The following is a 16,027-nucleotide window of genomic DNA, read 5'->3' as shown; positions in this document are numbered from 1 at the left end:
TGGCCTATTGCTGCAGACATCATGTTCACCATTTACCATTGAATTATTGCATTATTTTGTACTTGTCATTGTATGCTTAATTAAATTGTTTGTGATGACATCTTAATGTTACGCAGATAGTTCGCTTTAATTCTGATATGGGCTGCTCGCCTAACCTTTGTTTATTATTTTGTTTTGTTATTATTGTGTAGGGGGGTCGAGGCCCTTGTCAGATGCGCTATCTTCTTTGGCTTCGGCCCTCTTTTAAACTGAGTTCAAGGAAACAACAAAGACAAGAAAGAAAGAAGAAAACCAAGAAAGAAAAGAAAGAAAGAAAGAAAGAAAGAGAGAAATAAAGGAAGAAAGAAAGAAAATGAGAGAAAGAGTGAAAGGAAGAAAAAAAGAAGGACGGAAAGAAGGAAATAAAGAAAGGAAGAAAGGAAAGAAAGAAAGGAAGAAAAAAGGAAGAACGACAAAAAGAAAGAAAGACAGAAAGGCAGGAAGAAAAGCAGAAACAAAGAAAGAAAGAAAGAAAGAGAGACAGGAATAAAGAACGGAAGAAAGAAAGAAAGCAAGAAAGAAAGAAGGAAAGAAAGGAAGAAACAAAGAAAGGAAGAAAGAAAGAAAGAAAGGAAGAATGAAAAAAAGAAAGAAAGAAAGGAAGAAAAAAAGAAAGGAAGTAAGAAAGAAACAAAGAAAGAAAGAAATAAATAAAGAAAGAAAGAAAGAAAGAAGGAACGAGAGAAAGAAAGGAAGAAAGAAAGGAAGAAAGGAAGAGATATTAAGAAGGTGGCGTGAGTGAATGTAGGAGATAACAGAGTAAATGAAGGCGGCCGCTCGAAAAAGAGCAACTGTACCTTTTCCAGTAACGAGGTCGGCCGCCTCCTCGGCGATTATGACCAAGCCGGATTCGGACAGTACTTCCTCGGATGTCTCACCTCCACCGGGTCCACAGCCCATGTCGTGGTACCGCAGTGTTTCAAACAGCTGTTGAAAAAGACCTGTATCTCAATTACAATAAAAAGCACAAATATCTGTTCTAACTGCCGCTGAGTAATGAAGAGGTTGTGATAAAGTGAACCTTGAGCAGCGGTGTATTGCAGTTTCCATAGGCGTGGGATGCTTTCATGAAGTTTAAGGATCCTAACGAGGTAGCGGTCTCACTTCCATCTATTAAGTTGAATATTAAGGGTTTAAGGGTTCACAGGAATCGACTTCGTGACACAACAGCCTGTGAAACGAAGGTGTGCTATCGAATTTTATAGAACACGACATAAAAACATTCAGATCGCTTTTTTCGTTATGGCCGTAAGTTCAGTATCCAGGGCATGTGCAGAGCCTTATTCTGCTTAGCGAGGCTTCACCGAAATTGTAGTGGAAGAAAACAGCTTCCTCTTCACGGCAAGAACTGCTTTCAGAAAATGTTTTGCACTTTAGATTTAACGGATACGTGATAACGGCTGCGAGAATAACATCGATGCGGCAGTACATTTTAGGAGCAACAGCCTTGTAGAAAAACAGCTCGGCGGCTGTCTGGTACAAATGTGCATCGACTTCAATTGAAACTTTGCGGTCAAGAAAGATGAGAATCGACCGCACCTTATCACGTGTGAGAAGACCTTTGCTGCTGAGCGTGTAGACTGCTTTGTCAACACCCAGTATGCCAACGTGCGTCCCGGCAGTTCCGAGTATCTTCACAGAGCCGTTGCTACCCGGGAGCTCGCTGCTGAAATCCGGCTTGATCGCTATCTGCGTACATTAAGGTAAACATAAATTAGCAGCAGCTTAGCTCGGCTATGCCAGGATATGTGTAGCGAAAGCAAGCGCAACGACGAGGCAAGCGGAGTGACGTCATATCAAACGGCGGCGGCGGCTCCGCGGCGAGGCGCGCGGTGTGACGTCATGCCAGATGGCGCGGTGAGCTCGCGGAGTCCGCCAGCTGCGGCGGTTGCTAGGCAACGGCTCAAGGTCGGTCTCTGTGCCTCCTCAGAGCACCGCCACAGCGAAATCGCAAGTGCGTGGCCAATGTAGCTTTCGCTACAAAATGTAACTACATCTCATTGTCACCCACCGCGCCGTAAACGAAGGGTGACAACTTTGCATAATAGGTGGACCAACACGTGCGCCCGGCACGCGCTGGAGAGGAATTATTCTAGGTGATTGGCAGAGGCCCTTAATTAGCAGAGGCGTATATGTGCGGCTGCTGAGAGAGTGCGTTTTATTTAAGTTGGTAAATTGGTTTTTGAAGAAAGGAAATGGCGCAGTATCTGTCTCACATATCTCGGTGGACACCTGAACCGCACCGTAAGGGAAGGGAGAAAGGTAGAAGTGAAAGAAGAGCGAGCGAAAGAGGTGAATAATTTCGACCACCTCGGGATCTTTAACGTGCACAGAAATCGCACAGCACACGGGCGCCTTTGCGTTCCGCGTCCATTGAAACGCGGCCGCCGCGGTCGGGTTGGAACCCGTGTACTCCGGCTCGGTAGGCAAGCACCTTAACCACTGAGCCACCGCGGAGGGTTGTTTGATTTCACTGTTTAACGATTGTTTATTAAAGGTGATTGCAGTGACAGGCAATAGCGGTTAAGTCGAATTTATCTCACCAGGTCAATATCTCATTAGAAGATATCCTTGAATTTAATTGTATAAATAAATGCTCGAACAAAGTTTAGAATCTTTATGAAAACCAATTTCTACAGAGTAAAATCTATTGCTCTGTATGCGGACTGAAGGCGCTTTTGCACTTTTGCTAAAACAGTCGGTAGAAAGTGCAGCGATTCCAGGGGTTTTCCGAACTGTTTGAGAATAACTTCATTATATTCCCTAATATCCCCTCCCTGCACAGCAGCAGAGCGCTTTTTAAAATACCTAGTAAAAGATGTTGACAAAAGAAACCAGAACCGAAATTCGGCCTACCGGAAGGGCGACGATTTACCTGCCGAGAAAAAAATTGGCAGTGGCTAGCTCAGCTAGGCTAGACATTTCGATATCTACACCCCGTCGTTGTCACTCAGTAGCTTGGCGGCGTGTCTACGCCAGACATTCCTCTCGCTCTTCGGGAGTCTCGGCCGCCCACTTACACTTTCACGCCTCGTTTTCACGCGACGCGGAGGCTGTGCGCGGTCCGCCACCTGCCCCACCTGCTGTGCCAAGGCCGTACATTGCAAGAGGGCTTTTCAGTTGGCGCCGCATGATGGCGCTTCTAATACATGCCAAGTACGGAGGAAATTTACCGGAACGGAGGAAATTTGGTACACGCTTTATTCAACATCTGTAATTAACATGCCCATAATTAATCATGCATGCCTTCATACACATCTCGAAGATATGTTTTTAAAAGCCATGCATTCTCTAGATACGCCTTTATTCATCTTCAAACTTGGAATTGTCGTGGCTATAGTGAAGGGGTCTATCACTTGGTACAAAATTAAATCTGTCATTTCTTACCTCACGGCTCAGGAATCTCTTGGGCCAGATGGTATTACTAGTGAGTTTTATAAAACATTTTCCTCTTGCCGAGCGCCTGTCTTGATGGAGGTTTTCCAGGCTTCTTACGATGTTGGTTCTTTGTCCCCCACTTTCTATTCTAGGCATACTATGTTAATTCCAAAAAGCGCAAGTACAAATCGGTTGAAAACAGTAGAAGAATACCGTTCAATTCCCGTCTGTAATGTAGATTACAAAGTTTTTGCAAAGGTGATTTGCAATTGTCTACAGCTAGTGGTCGCTCACTTAATTGGCATCCATCAAGTCTGCGGTATCAGAGGCCGCAGCATCCAAACCAATATTCATATTGCAGGTTCAGTGTTAGAGACAGTATCAGATGAGACCGGACAAGTAGCTCTAATTCAGATTGACTTTGCCAAGGCCTTTGATAAAATTCGTCATGATTTCTTGTTTGCGGTCTTGGAGCATACAAATATTGGAGATGTTTTTCTTAGGGGCATATGATTGTGCTATAAGGAGTCCTGTACTTTTTCCTATACCAAGAGCTAACCAAACCTATTCCATTAAAATTATCTGTTCTCCAAGGCTGTCCATTATCGCCGTTGTTGTGCAGGGGTACAGTGGCCTGGTGTTTTGTGGCGTGAGCATGCTTAGATTAAATTTTTCTTTTGGCCAATATTTGAACGCAATAAAGAAAAAAAAAGAAGTGTATCACAGAGTAGCAGCGTTCTCGTCTCGCACGCTGGCGGGCCGGGATTGATTCCTATCTAGACCTCAATTTTCATTCCTTAACTTTTCTTATGAATGACAGTCCGAGCGGTGCCATGGTTGCCATGGTTGCCATGGTACTGGTTGCCATGGTATCGGCGCATGCGCAGCAGTGGCCGAGCAGGCACCGCGAAATGCGCGTCTGCTAGTCTAGTGTAGTTTTCCCTACAAAATGATCTGAAACATCTCTGATTTTAATTTTGAGAGGCGTGCAGCAGTTATTAAGTCGCCTGTTATGCGTGTACCAAAGGAAGCACTGACTAACCATAGAAAGTGCTATTAATGATGCCAAGAAACGACCGAATTCAAGATTAATATCCGCGCTACGAAAATGCAGACAACCCGATAATTTAGAGGTACTGATAAGAACAAGTAGAAAAACAAAGAGTAAATGTTTTTCACTACCGGTTACTTGCAAACGCCGTATAGCTGCCCATTACCGCTCTACCTCAAGTGAAAATTACATCATAAGTAGGCGGCTGTTGGAAGCTTTCAGGTGCAATTTTGGTTTAGTTTTTGAGTATATACCCTGCGGGCACAGTAGTCATCTCTTTTCATATTTTCTGCACATCATCATCAACTACATAACATTATCTCTAATCTTTGCGGAGGAATACACTAGTTCAGATCTTATTTACAAATTCTAGCCAGCACAGCCCATGACCGGAGCACCAGTGAAAGTTGCACAAATAAATAGGAATTTCCAATACGCAGCCTATGTCCTGGCGTTTGGACAAGGCACTTCTACCTTCGTGCCTTCAAATACTCGTGTGTATTCCTTGTATGCCATACGTCTAAAACAGTATAATAGCTCAGATTATGCATCATAATCATCATCAGCCTGACTACGCCCACTGCAGGGCAAAGGCTCTCCCATGTGTCTCCGGTTAACCCTGTTCTACGCAAAATGCGGCCACCGTATCCCCACAAACATCTTCATCTCATCCGCCCACCTAGCTTTCTGCCACCTCCTGCGGCACTTGCGTTCTCTTGTAACGCACTCCGTTACCCTTAAGGACCAGCGGTTATCTCGCCTTCGGGTTACATGCGCTGCCAAAGAACATTTCTTCCTCTTGATTTCGACTAGGATGTCTTTATTACGCATTTGTTCCTTCACCAATTCCACCCTCTTCCGATCTCTTAACGTTACACCTATCATTTTTCTTTCCATAGCTCGCTGCGTTGTCCTTAAGCTGAACCCTCTTCGTTAGCCTCCACGTTTCTGCCCTGTAGTTGAGTACGGGTGAGATACGTCTGTTGTATACTTTTCTTTTGAGGGATATTGGTAAACTGCCATTATTGATCTGCAAGAACCTGCCATATGCGCTCCACCCCAATCTTATGCTTCTAGTTATTTACCCTTTATGGTCCGGATCAGCGGCCACTACCTGCCCTAAGTAGACGTATTTCCTTACTACTTTCATCCCTTCGCTACCAACTGCGAACCGCTGTTTCCTTGCCAGACTATTGCAAATTTTCTTCGATTTTCTGCATGTCAGACGTACCATAATATCGCACAGACGAAATAAGAAAGACAGCGAGACAAAATATGAGTGAAAATTCTATTATTAGAGTGAGGAAAACATAATATTAAACATGTGATGTCGACGGTAGCTACTTACGTTGGATGACTCCGTGCAGACCGGCTCCACCTCGACTGCGATCGAGTCAGTGAACACGTTACCCCTATGAAAGTTAAACACTAGCAGTCGGAAGATGGGGGCCATGTCCGGTGTTACCAGGATGTTCAGGGGAGGAAAGTCTGCATACAAATTCTGCTTTCGCAGTGCTCCGTGATGGATGATCCGTCCGTTTTGAGTGACCTGTTGACAATGAAATGGAATTGTATCTCCCAGACAGCCGAAAACATCGAATGCTCTGAATCCATTTTCTTTTTCACTGCTCTTTGCGCAAGGAACAGATTTCAAGATGTTTATGCTTCCCCGTTTATCTGAGCAGATCGCTAGTAAGCTCCTGAAAATGATAAACAGAAACACTGTATACAATAGGAGAGTGACTCATGATTTGAGATGCCCGGTGAGGTAACCTACGCAACGTTTTCAATCGAGGCCGGACCTTCCACGTCTCACCTTAATAAAAATAAAACATGCCAATGTTTGTCGACTTCAAGCAGTACGGCAAAAAAGTGAGCCCTGGTCGTCATACAGGGAGTGGTTATACGCGTTTTTGTTCATGTTCAAGAAACAATTTAGTGGAAGACGCTCTTTGCCCACGTACACATATGCCATAAATATACCTTTATCTAACCGTGTCCGAAGAACAGCGCGCTTTGTTGCCGTGTTCCTTGCCACCATGATTTTCTTGGCTAGTGCAGCAGCGCATCGTACTTTCTTTTGCCGCGTGCATCTAAGTCGCTGTCAGCTTGCCCCAGAAGCGGATTGCTCTGATGCACTTGCGTTAAGGTACGCATTCCACTACTTCCAATTGCCCTTTCGCTGCAGGACACACCGCCCGTGCATTGCTAGATTCGATAAAATGCCACGCGCCACTTATGAGTGCAGGTGTCCAGGTGCCACCCAAATACTACAGAGCACTCTTGAGCGTTTTAATTTTTCTCACGCATTTGGTTTGCTTTGGTTTGGTTTATTGGGGTTTAATATCCCAAAGCGACTTAGGCTATGAGGGACGCCGTAGTGAAGGGCCCCGGAAATTTCGATCACCTGGGGTTCATTAACGTGCACTGACATCGCACATTACACGGGCCTCTAGAATTTCGCCTCCATCAAAATTCGAGCGCCGCGGCCGGTATCGAACTGGCGTCTTTCGGGTCAGCAGCCAAGCGCCGTAACCACTGAGCCACCGCGTCGGGGCTTTCTCACGCTTTCAGAAAGAAGATATGATGGCTTCTTGGGCTACGAGCGCACAAGAGGTGTGTGCTAACTTATGTATAAACTCATTTATAATTTTCGTTAGCTTAATCGTGACAAGAATTTCATCGTTGCAGTGTGCTCCGTAATAAATGGTTGGGGCTGTACAGACGCGTGGACGGCACTCTATGGTAAAGCAGGCCGTGCACACGGAGCAGTGCAGTGCAATGCTAGTGACAAACGGGAGGCAAAGGAAGCACGGGGTTTGTTTTCTTTCTAGCTCGCTGGCGAGACAGTGGGCTTCGTAAGCGGTATTCACGGCTGTACCGGAGAAAACGATGAAGGTGAGTTCTCTTCGACACGTCTCTAGGGGCGATGACGCTGCAGAAGACGCAACCAGGGCTTCGCGTGATTAAACGCGACAATCGTTTCCCCGAGGACGTCGACAAACCCTGTAAAGCAGTTTGCATGCATTACTTTTGTATCCAGAACAGAAATATTTTTAATTGTAGCCGCACGTTTCTTTCGCGTGGTCTGCAGCAGTGCACGGTTTGTATCTTCTGAAAAATATCCTGTTACACCTATATTGAGTAGTTTCTCATTTCGGGAACCACCGCGGTGGCCCAGTGGTTATGACACTCGGCTGCTGACCCGAAAGACTCCTGTTCGATCCCGGCCGCCGATAGAGGCGAAATGCTAGAAGCCCGTAAGTTGTGCGATGTCAGCGCACGTTAAAGAACCCCAGGTGGTCGAAATTTCCGGAGCCCTCCACTACGGCGTCTCTCATAGCCTGAGTCGCTTTGGGACGTTAAACCCCCCCAAAGCTAAACCTGTTGTCACTTTGCTCTTTTTCGGTGTAGTGGGGGAACTTCTCTGGCGTGTTCATTATCGTAATCCACCTACCTACAGAAGGCATAGGCTTCAGTGTTTGAGCAATAACCTATTCTCAACCAGACACATGTGTCAGGGCCCTTGCCGTACTTGCTTTTTGAAGATCACCAAAAAGGGCGCAGTGTGCTCATCAAATCAAGCCTCGGCCGTCGTGCTGGAATGGTGGCGCCTCTGTTATGGTCCGGTAGGGTCATAAACGGGAAGAATACCTTAATATTACCTAGATCCTCAGTCCCGGAAAAAATCGTGCAGAAGTTCAGCGGCTACCTGTAGCAAACTCGACTCCAGGTTCGAAAAATTGAAGTGTTCACTGATGCTCATTATGTCTTCACGTATATTACTGAGAAACTACTTGAACATTTGGCACGACTGCTTGATCTGTTTTCCCTGGCATTTACCACTGTCGCGTTTTGAAAACTTCTACGGTTTTCGACTTGGGATGCAGCCAGCTTCAGAGGTGGGTCGAGCGTTATGAAACCTCCAAACAAGATCAAAGTTGCTTTCGATGCGAAGTTCTTACCAGGTAATAGACAGGCGCGCCACCTGGCTGAGCGAACACTTGAGTCGCGTAGGTCTCTCCAGCCTGTTTAGGAAAAAAGGCAGAGAAAAATATCTCATCAAATTATTAGTCCACTTCGGCAGGGAGGAAAACAAAACAATATCATTTTCAACTTCACGAGCGGTAAAGCGGTGAGTCAGATATCGCTTTGTTCAGTAACATCTCCAAGTAGTTGCAAGTCACTAGAGGGACTTCCATGCATAATCAAGTATTTTATTTCTCAGTAGAACTTTTTGACGGGTTAGTTGGTACATTGTCTTGAAAGAATGTCGTACGCCAAAAAAGGACGAAACAGGAAGGAAAAACACAGAACAGGAAAGAGGCGGTATTTGACGGTATACACGGAGTGTTTCATGTCATTAAAAACAGATTTTTCTTTAAAAAGCCTCGAAAGATACGTCCGTACGGTCTCTGCATGCGTGTTGTGTAACAATGCGGACACTAGAGAGTGTTTAAAGGATTTCAATAAGTTAAAAAAAAAGGGTTTTTGAGACGAAATTTTCCCTCTTGTGCGATCATAGCCGCAGACATAGCGGACTAATAAAAAGGTGCTAATTGATTAGCGGACTAATCGGCACACATCTGTTTACGGACTTCATAATTATGACTACATAATTATGGGTTTCATTTTAATGCGGAAATCGTACGGGATTGTCACTGCATCTGACATTCACCATTTGATCTGGGAAAGTGTAATTCCGTGCGGCGCAAGGGGGCCAGACTTCCAACTCTCCTCACGTGCACACCGGGCGACCGGCGGCCGCAGAGCATCAAAACCACGACAATAGGCTGACGTCACTCGGAGCTATGCGCATTACACGCATCTCGCGCTTGTTCTCCGGCTCAAACCATTGCAAGCCAACTGCTGCGGCCGCCGGCTAGTGCAACTTCCTCAACCTACTTAAATGCGACCTGTCATCACCAGCGGCCAGTGCGGCTGCGAAGCGCGAAAGAAATGGCTGGCAGTTTAGCATTTCTAAGTGCGAAATATTGTACGAGAGCATGGTTCCGAGCGTGGGACAATTAAATTTTCAAATTTTTGGGTGGTGGGCCAAGCCCATTTTGGGGGCGTCCCAAATTGGAGGGGGGGGGGGGGGGGCAACACCGTTTTTGGAGGAGGGCCAATTACACTTTGCGACTAGGTCAAGCCTGTCTTCCACCCGAGTGCACTCATGTTCACTGCCAAATTTGGCCAAGGTCATTTCACCCCAAAGGTCAACAAAGGTCGAGGCTTCAGAAACCCATCTGCGTTTTTAGGATTGCTAGCGAAGTGCTGCTTTCGCAATAAAAATAAAAGGAGGCGAAAAAAATCTCAAAACGCTTCTTATACACTCTTTCCAGCGCGGCCCTGCTCGAGGGAATCCCAACCTGAAAATTTGAAATCTTTAAGCACCTACCATTTACAAGGTATTGCACTTCGGACTTCAGTTGTGTGCTCTAAAATATAAACTGAGAAACTGGATGTATAAAGTTCTTTTTATAGATTTTTTTCTGCATTCTATCCCGGAAATAATGTCCGCCCTATGAGAGACTGTACACATGTATTTGTCAAAGATTAAATAAAAAATCACTTTGAATAATTTGAAACACCCGATATAGTGTGCTTTCCTGCAGCGTACAGCAGCCAACCGGCATTTTCGAGGCCATAAAAGCCAGCCAAGGAACTACTCTAATGCCTGCCTGCCTTGCTTGTCCAATGCGCCGCGCAAGGCTTTTCACCAGCAGCGGACGCAATTGCGAACTCCTGAGCTCGTTGTAAGCTTCAAATCTGAGGCACTGCGAAGAAAGAGCGGATGGGGCCTGCAAATTCTGATCGTTCAAAAACCTTAATGTCTGATGAGTTGTTTAAGGGAGGCGTAGCGCGAAAAAAGACAGGGACGAGAGAGACACAAGACACAGGACCAGCGCTCTCGTCCCTGTCTTTTTTCGCGCTACGCCTCCCTTAAACATGCTTTAGCAACTGGCCCTGAACACCACTATGCTCTGATCAGTTGACATCAAGGAAAGCTTTTTTTTTTTTTGCTGGACTTGTTCGCACCAAAATCGGCTGCGCATAATTCAGCCTTCATAGACTGCCACACAGTGTAGGAGTGAGTATACGAATCCGAGGACTCACCTTGAAGACCTTCCTGCCGCCGTTTGGGTGCAAAACGCAGTAGGCGTCGAACGCGTGACTTAGCGCCGGGATGTGGACCCTTCCTTGAGCTTGGTGCCGAGCTTGCTCCGGCAGCAGTGTTCGCACCTGCAGTGACATTGGAAACGCTGCTCAGATGAGCCCTTTCGTGCCAGTAAGGCTTGTCGCGCTACTGAAAGTATTTTAATCATGCATGTGGGGGCGGGCGAATTAAAAAAAATTAACCGAAACACCTAATTACTTTATGTGCTGGCACTGTGAAAGCATAGAAGCTGCTGATACCTATAGATTGAGTGTGCCAATCTTTCATGATTGTCGTTGCGGACCGTTCACGTCTGTCTGCGCACAGCCAGACATCTCTTCTGGGCATCTAGCTGGTGGTAAGATGTTTCTTCGAAGATGGTGACACGGACGCAAAGAAGATACATCGAAACTTATCCTCGTCACTTCCGTTCTCATAACGTCACTTCTCTACAGCCAATTTATGCCCGACATCAATTTTGTTTGCGGAAGGGGCTTCTAATGATAAGCGGGCTTCACGCGGCCTATTTCAACCGCCAGAAAGTATATGGAAGGTATGTTTGAGTATTTTTAAGAAAAGAAAAAAAACTGAGGAACTCCTTGGATAGGAAATATTTCACTAAAACAAGCAGAAAAAAATAGCGGTATGTGCTAGCGGTTTCTTTTTCGGTATCTATTTAGTGATACGGAACTGCATTGAAAGCATGGAAAGTAGGACTGGAAGCAGCTTCTGTCGTAGCTGAGTTTCTGGTGCGACCAAGCGGATTATTATTGGGAGAAGCTGGCACGTTCGAAAACATTCATGCTTACTGACACATATGCATACTCTATTTTTGTTGCGACAACTGTAGTCGTACTTACAAATCGTGCCCAGTAACGCATAGGGCGTTTCATTATCCAAGTTGTGTATAATAGTTACCCCAAAGGGCTACCAGTAGGGTTAGCTTAATCTTTAGAAAATTCCACTGAATGAGTTCAGTACCGTAATTTTGTCGCAAAAGTGTAGGAAGAAGTCAAGCGTTTGCTATCAGAAAGAAAGGGTAACACCATACAGTTCAAAGCGCTGCAGCAGTGTTTGCAAATGCTGTACCCACAGTTGAACAGTGAATACAGGTCATTTTCTAACTAAAACGGTAATTCTTAGAAAACTATTAAGTTTGAGCTGCAGATAAGATGTTTCGTGTCGTCGAATAGTCGCATTGAGCTCGAACCATGATCCATTAAGGTAATGCTCAATTCAATATTCAGAGATTTCAAATTTTCGCGTAAACTTTATATATCACGGTCAGATAGCTGAGCTGGTTGAAAATGTATTTGCATGGTATCAAGGTTCAGCTCAAAGACAAAAGAACACAAAAGAAACACCAGCGCTAACAACAGCCGTGTTGCAACTAAAGCACTACATGCGCACAACAACAGATTTAAACCCCATTCTTGAGAGAAAGAAAAAAACGGAGCAGATTTTTTTTCTCACATTGTTATGCCTGCTAAGAATCACGTGGGAATTTCTGTCTAGAAATTGTTTCTTCAGGTAACAAAAAAACATGTGCTGGCATGACAAAACTTTTCCTTTGATCAACTGATGCCCTGTTTACTTATATCTATTAAACTTTTTAACAATTGTACAAAAGCGGAACACTTTCATTCAACTGTAAATGAAGAACTGGATTGTGTGCTGCATATTCATATTGCATGTAGATGATGAATAATACACTCAGTTTTCTCCGAAACAATCTCAAAACAAGAAACGAACTTGCTTTTTACAGGGAGTTTATTCTTTCTCTTTATATAGCAATATCGCTGCGAGCGAGATCCCCGATTTCGGTAAATTGAGAGGTCGATCGCATGCATGCAGAAGCTAAAGGACCACTTAGCCTTGGCTTGAAAAACATCACCAGTAAAATTTCGCATTCTCTTTTCTTGAGCACCGTATATATTTCTGTGCATTTTATCTTTCCACACACCCCCTTGCAGCCATAATTTAGCATCTTACCTTGACACTGAATCCAGTGCTTTGAGTATTGGCGAACACATGGAAGTCGAGCGTTCCCATCGCGTCGGTGACTGACGACGATTGTATGACAGCAAGCGGAGCTCCCTCGTCGCTCTCCGCAGTGACGGCGCAAGGAACGCCAGCAGCCGGCTTACCGTTGACGTGCCTGATATCGACCTAAAAAAATTCAGGGGCACTTTGGCTCTCTAAAGTGCTGCAAGGCGAAAGCTTTTCCTGGCGCACTGTTTGGCATTGATTTCTTTATTTTGTTGTGCTTTAATTTTTGTAAAGTATTTAGTTACTTCGATTTTTACCTTTTGTTCTTTTCATTTTTCTTTTCTTTTTAATTTCCATTTATTTTGCTTTCCTTGTCATTTTTATTTCCATATAACTTTTTATTTTTATTTTTTCTTAATGTTTTTGTTTCCGTGGGTGACCTCATTACTTCGAACCCGCGCACTCTGACGTCATAACCATTTCGACCAATCGAAAAGCGTGACACCTCTGCTGACAACCTCTGCTGACAGCCGGGGCTTATTGCAGAGACCACTAGTGACTTCTCTGGGCCAGCCTTGCTGCACCCACTTTCTTGGCGCACAATAATGATTAGTTTTTTAATTGCTTGAAGCTGACATTTGGGCGAATTGGTAAATATTCATTGTGTTTCAGCAGCGCCAACAACTGTGTTTGTGTGTGTTTCTGCCTACGTCCTGTCTTTGGCGCTGGGCTCAATACATATTTTATCATTATTGAGGTTATCATTATTTACTGGTATAAAACCATACCTCCGCGCTTGGGTTATTGTACGTACCGTGACCATTTTCGCTACGCCCGGCAAATAACTTCGCCGAGTTGACGAAAAGCCGACCACGTAGGGTGAGGTGGCAAACAGGGCCGAGTCGTCCACTGCGGCGACGCGCTCAGTGGTTTCCTTGTCCAGCACCGTGGCTTCCACGACCAGCCTGGCACCGAGGAAGACCGACGGCTCCCTTATCAGGGACGTGGGCACGTTGAAAGTGGCGCTACCCCGTACGAGCTGCGTGTGCCAAGAAAGAAGATTTGAAACTGTGGCATGAATGACGTTCACAAAATTGCGAAAGTCCGCCACGGAAACACTCAGTGATACGCTAGCCAGTTGCAGTATTTCGAAGGTGAGTGTAACGTAGACGACAAGCTTGTTGGCCCACTCTTAGCTCTGCATCTCAGAAGCAGCATACTGGGCGTTCTACTTGCTTAGCACGTTTCAGACCCTCGTCCGCGTTATTAATACTAACACAAGGGTGCTTCGGTGACTCAGGCGTATCTTCGTCATCATCATCATGATAATCAGCCTGACTACGCCCGCTGCAGGGCAAAACCCTGTCTCACGTCCCTCCAATTAACCCTGTCAATTTCCAGCTGCGGTCACCGTATCCCCGCAAACTTCCTAAACTCATCCGCCCACCAAACTTTCTGCCGCCCACTGTTACGCTAGCTTTCTGTTGAAATCCACTGACCTTGGCATCATTGCCCTTATAAACCAGGTGTCCTTAAAGTCCGCTGCCACAAACAGAACATGTATTACTGTTACGATGCATCTGAGCGCAGCTACACTGCCCCAAATTGAACACTGCCAGTTCTGTGAAAGCCATGTAAATCAAGATCTGTGCAATCTCGGCTCTGTGTTTAGGCGAGGATGTGGCTGACAGCTGTGATTATGCACGTTATCTACATCATCATAAACCACGGCGGCAGATCTCGACGTAGACGATAAAGTGAGATGGTCGCCGCGATGGAAACAATAAAGGCTGTACACAGGCTTCAGAGGTCGTTTCACCGCTATGATAAAGGCCTCGAACACCGATTGCGCAGCACTTAAAATGGAGATTATAAGCCTCAGAAAAAGATTGCTTATGCTGACCTGTTTCGTCACTGCTGACCCAATTTTCCGCTCTGCACCAGCCGCGTACCTGATCTTCAACCGGCAAGTCGCTGATCCTGCCACCTTCTGTCCGTACACGTACCTGTAATCAGAAAGGGTGAAAAATATAAAGCACCGCTATAAATTCTTCAGGAAGTTTTGACGAAAACCTTTCCATATCGAATTAATAGGGCGTTCTTCTCACCACCCTAAAGGGTACGTCCACAATGATCAAGTTCAGAATAATCACTCCTATAGGGTGTCTTTAAGAACTCGGTTCTGTTGCATTAATAAAATGATTAGGTCAGTTGCAAAAGGCTCCACGCACACGTCATCATTATCATCATCAGCCTGAATACGCCCAGTGTAGGGCAAATGCCTCTGCTATGTCTCTCCAATTAACCCTGTCATTTGCCAGTTGCGGCCATCGTATTCCCGCAAACTTCTTAATCTCATCCGCCCACCTAACTTTCTGCCGCTTCGGCTACTCTTGCCTTCCCTTGCAATTCACTCCGTTAGCCTTAAGGACCAGCGGTTATCTTGCCTTCACATCACATGCCCTGCCCAAGCCCATTTTTCCCTCTCTATTTCGAAGAGGATGTCATTAACTCGCGTTTGTTCCCTCACCCACTCCGTCCACTTCCCTTCTCTTAATGTCAACCAAAACTTGTACTTGGTGTCCATAATAAAATAAATATATGCAAGGCATGTTTTGCTGTCGTTTTTATCTTGTTTACTCACGGATTCAAAAGAAAACATGCCTGCGTTATCACTAAAATCTGTCAGTGAGCTCTGTGGCCGATGAGAACACAGTATAACGGAAGGAGAAAAATCGTCATACTATACTGCCGCAAGGAAAGACCGCTGTCGGTCACAGGACCTTCTAAAAAATCTGGACCTTCCCCACATGCGCCAGGAAGTGGGTTGAGCCACTAGAGGCTGGCGACTACCTAACATTATTACCCTTTAGTCCTGAAGTTCAAGCAAGATGAGTGTTGTCACGCTTTGCATATAATCATCCAGTTGCGCCACGCCGGCGTATACCTGGGAAGATGCTGCTCTTTGGAGCCCCTTTTGAACAGCTGCTTTGAAACCTAATGAAACAAGCGTTCTTGGGCGCCTCGATGGCAAACGCCTTGTTGAAAAGACGAATGATGCAGGTGGAATTTTGACACCTACTCATTTTCAAGTTCCAAAAATATGTGTTATACGTATCTTAAGCAAAGTATGCTTTGTTATTAGGCTCGGATGGGCGAAGTTATAAGACCGATAGTGGTGCGCATCACTTTGACGCCCATCGACACAGAGAAAGACTTCCTTCAAGGTTGCCCGGACATCTTTCGAAGCAACAAGGTCGGAGGGTCCACCCAGGAGAAATGGGCACTGAAGTCAATTTGGAAGGAAAACACCGGTACCGTTGATTGGCGCAGCCAGAAATTTTGTTGGGGGGTGGGGGGCTCATGTTGCAGCGCGGGCTCCTCATAGAATTTGTGGAGGGATCAAAAGC

General features: G+C 45.4%; 1 protein-coding gene across 1 annotated transcript in view; it reads right to left on the bottom strand.

The window, feature by feature from the left end:
• The window catches only part of LOC149336302 (complement C3-like), a 103,718-nt gene that overhangs the window by 65,858 nt on the left and 21,833 nt on the right, over positions 1-16,027 (bottom strand). Inside the window, exons 8-15 of the mRNA XM_089552809.1 lie at positions 14,521-14,623; positions 13,432-13,656; positions 12,621-12,797; positions 10,589-10,714; positions 8,434-8,496; positions 5,817-6,017; positions 1,579-1,728; positions 837-966 (exon numbers count right to left, since the gene is read on the bottom strand). Coding sequence (XP_089408935.1) covers positions 837-966; positions 1,579-1,728; positions 5,817-6,017; positions 8,434-8,496; positions 10,589-10,714; positions 12,621-12,797; positions 13,432-13,656; positions 14,521-14,623 — 1,175 coding nt within the window. The remainder of the gene's footprint in view (positions 1-836; positions 967-1,578; positions 1,729-5,816; positions 6,018-8,433; positions 8,497-10,588; positions 10,715-12,620; positions 12,798-13,431; positions 13,657-14,520; positions 14,624-16,027) is intronic.

Source organism: Amblyomma mixtum, chromosome 7 (assembly GCF_055824585.1).
Source record: "Amblyomma mixtum isolate Tamu chromosome 7, ASM5582458v1, whole genome shotgun sequence".
In the NCBI taxonomy this organism is placed as follows: domain Eukaryota; kingdom Metazoa; phylum Arthropoda; class Arachnida; order Ixodida; family Ixodidae; genus Amblyomma; species Amblyomma mixtum.
This window is presented reverse-complemented; position numbering and strand designations above follow the sequence as displayed.